General features: G+C 39.6%; 1 protein-coding gene across 4 annotated transcripts in view; it reads left to right on the top strand.

The window, feature by feature from the left end:
* The window catches only part of LOC115619908 (BDNF/NT-3 growth factors receptor), a 96,171-nt gene that overhangs the window by 12,762 nt on the left and 70,906 nt on the right, over positions 1–12,503 (top strand). For all 4 annotated transcript variants that reach the window (XM_030512907.1, XM_030512910.1, XM_030512908.1 and 1 more), the window contains exons 2-3: positions 4,841–4,915; positions 5,177–5,248. In XM_030512907.1, the coding sequence (XP_030368767.1) occupies positions 4,841–4,915; positions 5,177–5,248 (147 nt within the window). The remainder of the gene's footprint in view (positions 1–4,840; positions 4,916–5,176; positions 5,249–12,503) is intronic.

The following is a 12,503-nucleotide window of genomic DNA, read 5'->3' as shown; positions in this document are numbered from 1 at the left end:
CCACAGCACTTGCTCAGAATTTGTCAGGAGACACCAGACAGCCAAGGAGTCAAGTACCTGTTTGTAAAATTGCTGAATGATAGGTAAGTCCACAGTGGACTAACTCGACACACTGCCTCTTTCCTGAGTTATGACATGCTCTTTCACGAGTAGAAGCTTCGGTTTTTTGAGGTTGGCTGTATGAAATCTGGCACTGATGGTACCAGATGGAGACAGCAAAATAGAACAAAGTAATTTGAGTAAGCAAGCCGTGTATCTGTAGAGAACTTGTCATTTCTAGATGTCTGTATCATGCTCACTGCTTGCTGTTGAGAGTTTCCTTCCTGGGGGGAGCTTGATCTAACGTAGAAAGATTTCTTGATTGACTGGAGCTTATATCATTTGTCCCTACATCTGTCTGAAGCCTGGCATTCCTGATATGCAGCATTGTGTAGCTTTATGCTTCATTTTCAAACTATGTGAGTTCACACCCCTGGAGTTTTATTTTAAATTTAATTTCAGAGAGGCTGCAAGTGAAACTGATTTGAATCTGCCAAGTTTCATCAAGTATTTTGTGAAGCTTACGAATTTTGTATGATTTTGATGCACAACCATAAATCAGCCCAGGTGTGTTGAAAGTGCCCTTAAGTTTTAGCATACTTTTTTGATGAGCTTGGTCTAACATTGGAGTTTGTAAGAAAATACTGTACTAGAGAACTTTTCAGTGTTTAATTGTCAATGTTACCATACAGCTCTCACAGTAGTGTAGACTAGGGACATACGTGACTTGTCATTAAATGGTAATTCATCTACTGACAGTTCAATGTCTGGAGTGTGCTGCCTTTTTCCCCTAAAGATTTAGTGGAAAAATAACTTGGAGTATAATGTTTTCCCAAAGTTCAGAAATGTTTCACCAGGGAATGTTTATTAATTTTAAAAACTTTTTTTCCAGCTATGTGAACCAGAGCTGGACACATAATTGATTTATTTTTTTGGAGTGTTAAGAAAATATGTTTCCCATAAAGGGAGTTTTCTGGCAACAGAAATACTTCTGGAGCTGAATTACAGTGTTATTTGCTTGCATCTATGTTGTTAAGACTAATGTGTGCTAGTTTTCTAGCACATCCCAATAGCTCCAAATGGAGTAGCATACCTTAACATACATTAATTCAGAGGAGATAGGGTAAATCAAATTAGTAAGGAAGACATACTTCTGCTGAGCAGTTTTTTTCAGGTTAAGAAAAAGATTTGAAAGTTAGAATGAAATCCTTGTTGAAGCTACTGAGGCACAAAGTGATCTAAACCTCTTTAAAGAGCAGAACTTGCTTTCTCGTGTTCTTGTGGTTCAGGGGTTGCTTCACTGATGTTATACAGACTATATCTGTAGTCTTTCACATGTGTAATGATCAGGAGTGAAGACCATCCTCTTAAAGTAGAACTTATTTGGAGAAGTTAACTCTTTTACGATAGGATTTTAAAATATCCTTTTGAGAATGTTGCAGAAGTGGTGAAATATAAATATGTGACATTATTCAATAGCTGCTGAAGTGTGCTGAGATGAATGTGTTATAGTAGGTTGCAGTGTGCAGTCAGTAGGTCTGTGATTCTGAATGCCTTTATTAGAATTAATCAGTGGTTTTAAAAGGGGAGATGAAATTAAAGGTCTGAAAACAAATACTGTTTACTGATGACTCATGAAGGAGAGGCAGAATGGTAGTACTGCAGGCAGCTGAGGGCTTGGTTTAGAGGCAGAGGTATTTGTGAGTTGATACGTGTGATCCGACTGGGTACTATCCTGCCAGGTTTTGGTGATGCTGTGCTTTGCTGTAGTGTGCAGTGGGAGTTTCCAAGTTCCTCACGTGACTTCAGCCAGCAGTGAGTCAAGATGTTATTCTTCTGTGCTACAATAAAAATGTTCAGTTAAAGACTAGGGTGGATATTCTTAAGGGCAAGCAGGCAAATTACATTTCTGTGTCGTCCACTGCAAGTCAGAGCTTTTAGAGTATTAATGTTTGATGATAAGTAACATCAAGGTAGAGTAGTTGTGAAGAAGGTAAAAACAGACTTCAGTTATGGAGAAGTTTTATTTCAAACCTCCCTCTAAATTAAACAGAAGAGCAACTTTCCCTTACAGTGTACAGCTACATCATTGTATTCCTTTTTTTCTCACTGCTATGAAATAGCTGCAGAGGCTTAACTTAAAACAGACTTGTTGAGCAAGTGAGGAAGTGTAAGAGGACATGACCTGCTTATGGTAAATTGCATTTGCCTAATCTTTTTTCAGGGATTTCCAACTGCGTGAAATTTGCTTTTCTGTCATGTTCTCTCCTGAGAGTGCTTTTACAAATGCATTGCAGACCAGTTATTGTTTTGAGTTAGTCGCACTTAGCCAGAATTTCTTCTAGGTCTTCACTCTTAGTATGGTTATGGAAAATCGTTGATTTCTTTTGGATCTTTCAGTTAGGAACTGGAGTTATAAATCATTCACCATAAAGAAACTAGTACCAGCTCAAAGTATGCCTCCCCCCCCACCTTTTTTTTAAGGGATACAGTAAGAGAAGGAAAAGGGAAAAAAAAGATTGTAAATTCATGCCTCTTCTTCCCAAATATCATCCTTTTGGTTTGTTCTCTAATGGACCAACACTGATCTTTTTATATAGATGGTGTGCTGATACTCAGCTCTTCTGATGTAAATTATGGTAGCTTCATTGACTTCGGCAGAGCTGAGCTGTTTTACACTGGCTGAGGCTTACCACAGGATGTAATATGCTAATTTATTTCTGTGTAGCACTATAAGTTACATCAAGTTCTGGAGCTTCTCACAGTGGGAGGTTCTAGTTAAATGTTTTTATGATTAAAATTGCAATGTCAGATTTGGATGGGTGATAAGTGTGTTTAAGTGATCGATCTACGTTCCAGCAGTGTTTGTTAGTGAGGTTTTTTGATGGCTTAATCTTCAGCTGGCAAAACCAGCTGAAGTCACTTAGTTTCTTTTATTTTACTCTTTTGAGTCTCTTCTCCCGCTGTTTCTCTGCCCATTTTCTTTAATTCCTGCTCTTCTGTGTTTTCCCTATCTCTGTCTAGTCTTGACAGGATTCTTGTTGGTTGGACACTGGGAGCAGAATAAGGAAGGTATCTTTGATACTCTTGCATAGCTTTATTTTAGCATGATGAGGTCCAAGTGACAGAGAAGGTGATAATTAAATCATGAGTTCTTCATCAGGCCAGGTTCAGAGGAAGTATGATCATTCACTTGCAGGACTCTCAGATGGAAGAATTTATAGTTTTTTATAAACTACTTAATTTCTTTTACTCGGCAAAATATGTAAATTTACCAACCAACAAACAAAAAAACAGATTAATAACCCAAAGAGAGTAAATCAGATTGTCTTAAAAAATCCGAGGAAGGAAACAAAATAAGGAGGACTCTATTATCTTTTAATGGGTACACTGTGTTAATCTTATCCTAAAAAATTCTGCAGAGCAGTAAGTGTCATAATGATCCTGTAGTAATGTGTGTTGTCTAGTGAATGCATTGTCTTTTTACTGCCCTTCTTTTTCCCAAGGGACATTGAATCCATTAGGGGAAACTTTTTGCTTTTCCTGGTACTTGGCAAGAGTGTAGCCCAAGTCAGCTTTGCAGCGTTGGAGGAGAGCCCAACCCAACTTTTGGAATTTTCAAGCTTCTGCTGGGATGTGGGCACACAGTGGGTTTCTCTGACACAGCGGCTGAGATAGATGGGTTGCCTTTGGGAAAGCAATATACCTTCCTTCCAGTTCACCAGAATTCCCTTTAAATAGAAAATAATTCTTAAAATGAAGATAAGTTTTATTATAGCAAAGAAAGACTCCGTCTTTTTAGGAAAAACTGCAGCTTTGGTTAGTCCTGAATGCTCATGAAAATACAGGTCAATCTCTAAGTTTTTCTGGGACTGGGTGGTCTTTTGAAATGCATGGGCTCTTTAGCAAGGTACCTCTTACATCAGGCTTACTTTTCTGCCCATAGTGTCAGTTGAATTGCAGTTTCCACCAATTTCTTCTTCCTAGATTGAATGATTTGCACTGTGAGACTCTTTTTCAGATTGTATATCATCCCATGCATTATCTGTAAAACATTTTAATTTCCAGTCTGTGGGATGTCACTGGTTATTCATAGATCTCACATGATGATATTACAAAGGACCAGCTTGCATGCCCACATCCTTTTGGGGTTCAGGCAGATATTCATGGTACGTGAGTGTATTCAGTGCTTTGGTATACTATCACAGTTTCTCTTCTCTTAATTTCTGCTTGTGCATGTAGCATCATGATATACAGCATCCCTTTTCTCAGTTTTCCTACAGCCACACCTTGTAAATAAATAGAACTGAAGCTGACTTTGTGACAGGGAGTAAATCAGTTTAGCAAGCAATGAAGTTAACAGCATGAGAGAAAATACTAGGGCAGTCTGATCCCCCCTCAGTGTAAGTGAGGGTAACTCCACTGCCGCCATTAAAGTTGGCCTTTTTGCTGTGATGACATCTGTGACGTAGGGAAGTATGTCCTGGAATTTGGTGGCACTGTAATGCAGCTTTATTTACTGTTCCTTCAGGGTGATTTGCTTCCTTGATGAGCAAGGTTTCATTTCCCCTGTGTAAAACTCAACTGTTGCTCCTTCAGCGCTGCCCAGAAAGTGCCATTTAAATGATGAGGACGTTTTTTAGGAGCACTTTCACTCCGAAGGTGCTCTAACTCGATCTTAGTGTTAATTGCAGTAAGTCAGCAATCATTGCTGACTTTCAGACAGCACTGCTTGATCTCTGAACAGTAAAAGCCATGGAAAGATTCACTTTCCTAATTTTTCTGTCTTGTTTGTCAACAGCTTCATCGCAAACCAGCGAAAATTAGAAAGTATCAATGACAATGAAGTTGGATTTTATGTTGGACTTAAAAATCTGTGAGTATATGGGATACATATTTTATAAAGCTGTTTTTCCTTTCTTTCTCTTATAGAAGCATATAGTGACCTCATCAGAGAGTAGGCCTACCTTTTTGTGTTATAGAGGACAGTTGTAGATCTTGCAGTTCAGCCTTGTTGAGATTTGATCCACACTCTTATTTTAACCATTATTATCAGTATGCTTTCCATTACATTTAAAATGAAATACTCATTTCATTTAATACATAACATGCATAACAGTTTTATGTATTTTCACAGGACCGTGGTGGATTCAGGCTTAAGATTTGTGTCCCGTCAGGCATTTGTGAAAAACATCAACCTACAATACATGTAAGTAGGAATAGTGTCTGCCCTCTAAGTCAAAACTGCCCAACTCATGTTAATTTATTTAAATGTTAATTTATTTCTCTCTTTTAGCATTTCCTTCATAAAAAATGTTCGAACAGGGCAGACTTATAACGGTCTTCTGTCATTAATAGGCCCTAAGTAAGAGAGGTGTTGTAAGGAACTGGCAGAACATGGGAAATGTGTGGTAAGGAACTGGCAGATTCTAAGAACATAATGTGGGATGGTAAAAAGACTGTTCAGTTCATTGTCCTGTCTCTAACAATGGACTTTGGCTGCGTATTTCGTTGTAAGTAGTAGCACAGAGGGTGCTTCTCTCAGCTGAGTGAGTTGGTGCTGAGGGTATGCATCACACTGGGTGACATGAGTTGGACTAGGTATACCCTGGCTCAATGGTCTGAATGTGTTTTGGCAGCTACAGTGCAGTAGGTGCGTGCATGGAGCACATCTAATGTAGTTTGATCAGTGTGCATGCCCAGAGACTGTGATGTGACAGTCCTGAACTTAGGTCCTGGGATGATCAGAAAATTCACTTCGGAAGCTCACGCAAGACCTGAACTAGTACACCCAAAGCAGAATATATGAATGAGGTTACTTTCACACCCAAATGCAATGTGTGCTTCATGAACTTCAGGAAGCAGAGCTGGTGCCTGTGCAGCCTTTTGAGTGTGTTACTTTAGGTTTAGCAAAGGCTGAACTGATCAAAGCTCTTTATACGACAACAAAGTTCTTTTATAAAAGTACAGAGAAAAATGATCAGCTAATTGAAAGACTTTGTTTCTTTTTAGAGTAAGTACATGACCCTGGTGGAACAGACATGGAGTAGCTCGCTTTGCTACTTACATGGAAAACTGTCGATCTAGTCCTGCAAAGCATTGAGATCAGTTCCTCATAGGTACCCTCTTTTAGCCAAGTATTCAAGTGTGTGTTTCAGTCCATCCATCTTTGTTAGATATACTTAGCACTTAACCCCTTGCGTTTGTTAAAAGTCCTAATGAGATTGAGAAACATAAGGCCAAGCCTTGGGCTTGTAAGATAAGTTCCTTGTAATAGGGAAGAACTGTTGAAGAGAGCAGAGGGCTGATTGCTTTGCTAATGAAATGGAATCACTTTTCTGCACCTCTATTTTCCAAAGAAGGGCAATAATTCGTGTAAGGAGTAGATGTGAGTGAACATATCTGCCTAAACAGTAATTGCTGTCCTTAATGTGGAACTGTCACTGGAGGAGTGTAAACCACATCTTGTCAGCTTAAGATACTTACATATTACTTTATATAGTCATTAATAAAGTAAATATCTTTTACTGTAATGAGTTGATGATGTAAGGGCAGTATCTTCTAAAGTAAATTTGTGTTTACCTGCGTGACACTTGCTCAGTGAATGATGGTTGTAAAAGATGAAATGCCATAAAGCCAAGTGCATGTGCATTGGCTGTGGAAAATGTGCAATAAGAACCTACTGCCTGAGATGCACATATGCAGAGAAAGATTTAGTGGCTGTGCTGGGACAGAATCTCAGCGTATCATGGCAGAACACAGCAAATTCAGTCTGGGATCAAAAGGAATTTTGTGTTAGATTTTTACATCTTTTCCCCATTACCTTAGCTTCTGGGAAAGCATCTCTTGGAATATGGTATATAGACTAGAACACTGAATCTACACATCTTGAAAGACATTACAGAGAAGAGCAACAGAGCTATAAGGAGTTTGTAAAGCAAATAATTTAAGGAGGCTCAGAGTCTGAATACATTCCGTCCGATAAAGAGAAGACTGAAAAAGAACAAACATCATGTTCTCTTTAAAAGAAGAGTAATTATGATGAGGAGAGCAATCAGTTTTCTCCATGACCATGAGTACAGTGTGAAAAATAGTGAGTTTACTAACTCAAGGTAAATAGGTGTTTGGAAGATGTTCCCAATTGTACAGGGCAAGTAGACTGCAAAAGGTAACTTAGATAATTGTTGGGATCCTCTTGATAGGCTTTTTTTTTGCCTGTTTCCTCAGGGAATGGGTTTTATGCAGTCACAAAGTCTCTCTGTCCCCAGTGGTTGCTTCTAACCAAAACTTAAACAGTTAAGCAGGTTTTCTGAAAACTGATCATTGATCAGAACAGGGAGACTCTATTAGAGATCTGTTCTGGGTTCAGCTACAGCAGTCATTTTTCTCCTTCTTAGTAGCTGATGCAGTGCTGTTTTTGACTTTAGTCTGGGAACAACACTGATAACACCGATGTTTTTAGTTGTTGCTAAGTAATGTTTACTCTGACCAAGGACTTTCTCAGTCTCATGCTCTGCCAGGGAGGAGGGGAAGCCGGGAGGAAGCAGAGACAGGACACCTGACCCAAACTGGCCAAAGGGGTATTCCATACCACAGCGCATCATGCCCAGTATATAAACTGGGGGGAGTTACCTGAAAGGCCCAGATCGCTGCTGAGGTCGGGCTGGGTATCAGTCGACAGATGGTGAGCAAGTGTATCCTCTCCCCTTGTTATTTCCCTTATCATTATTGTTATTGGTGGTAGCAGTAGTGGTTTTGTATTATACCTTAGTTACTGGACTATTCTTATCTCAGCCCGTGGGATTTAAAATCTGGGAGCAGGGGAAGGAAAAAGGAGGGGAGTGAGCGAGCGGCTGCGTGGTTCTCAGTTACCGTCTGGGCTTAAACCACAACAAGGTACCACTTAAGGGAAAAGTATTATTGTGCCTATATGACCTCCTAGGCACTACAGAACCCATGTAAGCAAGATGTCTTTAAAATACTTCAGTCACAGGAAGAGCTTCCGCTGGAGCACAGAGTCAAATGTGGAATACGTATCAATTGGTAAGCAGGCTTTATGAAGTCTGTAGCTCACAAAGCTGCTTGTTAGAAACAAATGAGGCTGACTGACATCTGTTCGGTTGATGTACGTGGAATTCTTACATTATGAAGCAGGAGCTTATCCAGTCTCTTACTGTGTTTTCTCTTATTGGGATTTAGTAATGTTAGCAGGCACAAGATAAGCCCAGATAAGATGGAAAATCTTAAGTGGCACCACCTGCTCTATATGCACATGGCAAAGCAGTAAGTATGGAGGCATTTTTTGCAGAGGCTGATCTATTATTCCTGCAAAAAATGCATTTGTTTGTTTTCTCTGGCAAGTCTTGATGCACACTAAAACGTTTCTGAAAGGTCCAGTGAATCACTGCTTCTTGTCATCAACAATAAAACTCCTGTTGACTGCACTGGGAATGAAGTGTAGCCCCTGTTGTGGTTGGGACAGTGAAAACTATTAAAAGCTGAAATCATTTCACTTTGCCAGGATAACCTCTGAGTACAGGTCTTTGAGAAGTCTTGCATTTTATTCTGAAACAACAGTTTGTTTCTATCCATAAAGAAAAAAACCTCCGGACACTTTTTCTGAAGACTGATGTAACTGTATAAGTTTTAATTTTGATACTATTACAGTTTTCATCTCTGAAAAGTCTTTTGTTGTAGTTAGAGAGCTTTATTATATGAACATAGTGTCTACTTCATGAATCATGTAAGAATTATCAGCTAATAAGGAACTTATTAACACACTTTTCCTTCTGCCCTTACTTTCTTGGCTAAACTTCTGTAGCCCAGATATCTGTCTAGAGATATGTATGATGAGAAAATTTGAGTACTAACATAAACAGCAGGAAAATATATGCTCTAATAAATATTACCTAAGAGTCATTAATAGCCTTGCTCATCTAATTCTGCCATTCTCATTGACCTTAGACTCAAATTAGTCAACAGTTGCATTTAACAAGCTGTTAACCAGTCCTAATTTAGTACTGCTGTAATTTATAAGTTTATCTGCTGCTAACAGTATTTTTAATAGATATGTATAATACATGTGCTCGGCATACTGTCAATACGTTTAAACATAAAAATACTTTTCATAGCAAGTGCATATTTCCAAAAACATTTTAAAATAGCTATTGTTATATGCCAGGCTGTGTATGACTGCATCACTGAATTGTGGATTTGTGAGTGTAGTATATATACATAGCTGTAGGTATTACGATGTGTTTGTATCTCTACACTGTTCAGGTTTAGGTAAGGCAGCAAAATGAAACCACTCGAGACCTTGCTGCAGATTTCCCCTTGCTTGCACACAGGCTTGCTCCAGCCAGCCATAGGCAAAGCAAGCAGTTGCCTGTGGAGGGAGACTGAGCGTAGCGAAACTGGCCCTTCACCTTTTCTTCCCACTTCTCCTTAGATCTGTTTCCTCCCCTTCCTTTTTGTTCCCCCTTGCCAGGAGCACTACAGTCAGTAGAGTTGTGCCTGTCTTGCTAGCTGTGTGAATATTTATGCAGCTTCTCAGACTGCTTTTGCATTCCTCACATTGCCACAGGTTTGCTTTTTAGCTGAATTAAGACTAGCAAGTTAAAAGTGAGCTTGATATTCACATGTAAAATAGGGGCATGCTTTTGACTGAATTTGGGTCCTGTCCTTAGGTGTAGCTTTGAGCTTTGGAGCGAAGCTTTGTACTTCAGACTTTTACACTTTTTAGGAAAAAAAAAAAGGCTTTAGAACCTCGTATGAATCTCAGGGTTCCTTAATATGATCTTTTTATGTATAGTTGAATTGGGAAACTAATTTATATTCTCTCTCAATGGAAGTGGAAGTGTAGTCCTTAACTACTCTGTAGTAAGTCTGGTAGCTTTTTTCACTTAACTTGGATTAAAGAGACTATAGCAGGCATCTCTATAATCAATATAAAGTGCTCAGTTTATGAGAAATATATAGAATCATAGAATCATAGAATGGTTTGGCTTGGAAGGGACCTTAAACATCATCTAGTTCCAACCCCTTGCCATGGGCAGAGAGACCTCCCACTAGATCAGGTTGCTCAAAGCCCTATCCAACCTGGCCTTGAACACTGCCAGGGATGGGGTACCCACAAATTCTATGGGCAATATGTGCCATTGTCTTACTAACATCATAGCAAAGAACTTCTTTGTAACAGCTAATCTAAATCTCCCCTCTTTCAGATTAAAGCCATTCTTCCTGTCCTGTTCCTTCATGCCCTTGTCAAAAGTCCCTCTCCAGATTTCTTTAGGCCCCCTGTAGGTACCAGAAGGCTGCTCTAAGGTCTTCTGTTCTTCGGAGTCTTCTTTTCTCTAAGCTGGACAAACCCAACTCTCTCAGCCTGTCTTCATGAGCCATGTGCTCCAGCCCCCTGATCATCTTCATGGCCCTCCTCTGGACTCACTTGAGCAGGTCCACGTCCCTTGTGTGTTGAGGCCCTCAGAGTTGAATGCAGTACTCCAGGTGTGGCAGCAAGAAGCTGAGATGGGAGCTTGCTGTGCTCTAAGGAAGTCCAGAAAGCTCTAGGAATATAACATTAAATCTACCTTCAAAGTATGGTTTAAGGTGATAAATCTGTAAGAGTGGTCTGAAAAATTTGTATTGAATTACTTGTCAACTTGAAAAAACTTGAATTGCTAAACTACATGGGAGAAAAGGCTACAGTCTTGGAAGCACTAAATGGTTCAACCCATGATCAAGAATATGGGCACAGGAATTTTTAATTACTTTTCTTACTATTCTTACTTCCCTTTCCTGGTGCGTATCAAGCATAACCAGTAAAAATATGAAACGAGAAAGCTATCAAGGTGCTTTTGTTTTTTCAAAACCAGAGTTATTAAAAACAAAATAATAACTCTTTATTCTTTTGATAGTTCTACTTAAATTAGCAGTCCTGGTTTTTTTTTCAGTGGCTTATTTGGAGTCATTGATACCTGTACAAAGTGTTCAGAAAGTAGCATACCTGATAACATTCGGGCAGTAAGTCTGGTTTATGAGTCTAAATAAGTAAACGCTATTCTTCTGTCAAAAGGTTTGCAATAATCCTCCAAAGCAATGACTGTCCTGAGGCTAAATGACGACAAGATACAGCTATGGCAGTGCCTAATTCTCCCAGTCTGTTGTTTGATGGAGGTCATAGCTCTGAAGCAGATAGAGGTGAGATGAATTAGATGACTATGAGTAAGTTGAGCAAGGAAACGTGTAAGAAGCCAGGAGGAAATCTTTAGGAAACATGGGACTTCAGTCCTGCCCATTAAGTAAGTGGGCTGTTATGTCCATGCTAGGTTACTAACAGCAAACCCTCTCCCTCTCCTCTCTGTGTTTCTAAGATAGTCTTGAAAATTTTATTTTCAAGCTGTTATTTTCTTAAAAGAAAAAAGACAGAAATGCTATCACAGAGGATGGCTGAGTCTCTCATGTAAGATGTTTGTGGCCCGTTTTCAGATCTTTATTGTGAAACTTCAGTATTTAGAGGGTGTTGGTGGGAGAGGGTTTCAAATCCCCTTTGATTTGCTTTGGTCTGGAATCAGAGTTTGAGCCGGGCTCTCCCATTAGGGTGCCAGGGATCACACAAAATGAAATGGCTTCACATGGACAGAGAATTCCCTGAGGTACCCATCTTCTGATGGTTAGGGAGTCCTGATATGGAAGAGCAGGGTCCTCTGCTGTGTGGAAACCAGGCATCAAACCTGGTCGTCACATGACCTGGAATGTGTTGCCTCCCACCAGAGCAGTGAGTGGCATGGGCATCTGCGTGCAGGAAAAGCCTGTGGTATTATCTTTCGAGAAAGGTAGGGTTTAGTTGCTATCTGGGTGAGAGAAGCAGTTGTGTGCCTTGTTTGGTAATACCACAGGGACATCTGCATGTGTTGCTTGGCAGTATCAGAACTGGAGGGGTTTTCCTGCATGGCGAGTGAACAGTTGCCGGTGGAGGGATGGGGCTTGGTGTGCTTCACACTACCTTGATACTGGAGACAAAAGCGCAAGTCTATGTGAGGGTTCAACTTCCTTCTCCCAATACATGGCTTATACATACTGGGGAAAAAAATCATAGTGTTAGTTTTTACTGAAATACAGCTTCTGTCCTACATGCATATTGTACTTTAATTTTAATATATCAAATCAGGGTCCGTAAGACATTTCCACCAGCATCTGCTATAGGGCAGTCCAGTTCACCTGACTAATGAAATAGTAGCTCATCTGTTTAGTTCTCACACATTAGGTAGGATTGGTCAATTTATACGCTTCAGACTGTTTTTTGTCAGAAGGAGTCAATGAGGAAATACAGGAAATAAATCTCTTCAAGATTCTGTTCTAAACATTTGTAGAAGATTCAACTTGTAAATTGTCTGAAAATTGTCTTGTACTAAGAGATTAAAGACTGAAAGTTTGAGAAGTAAACACTGTATTCCTTAGTCAGGGAG

The sequence above is a fragment of the Strigops habroptila genome, chromosome Z, assembly GCF_004027225.2.
Source record: "Strigops habroptila isolate Jane chromosome Z, bStrHab1.2.pri, whole genome shotgun sequence".
Taxonomy (NCBI): Eukaryota; Metazoa; Chordata; class Aves; order Psittaciformes; family Psittacidae; genus Strigops; species Strigops habroptila.
This window is presented reverse-complemented; position numbering and strand designations above follow the sequence as displayed.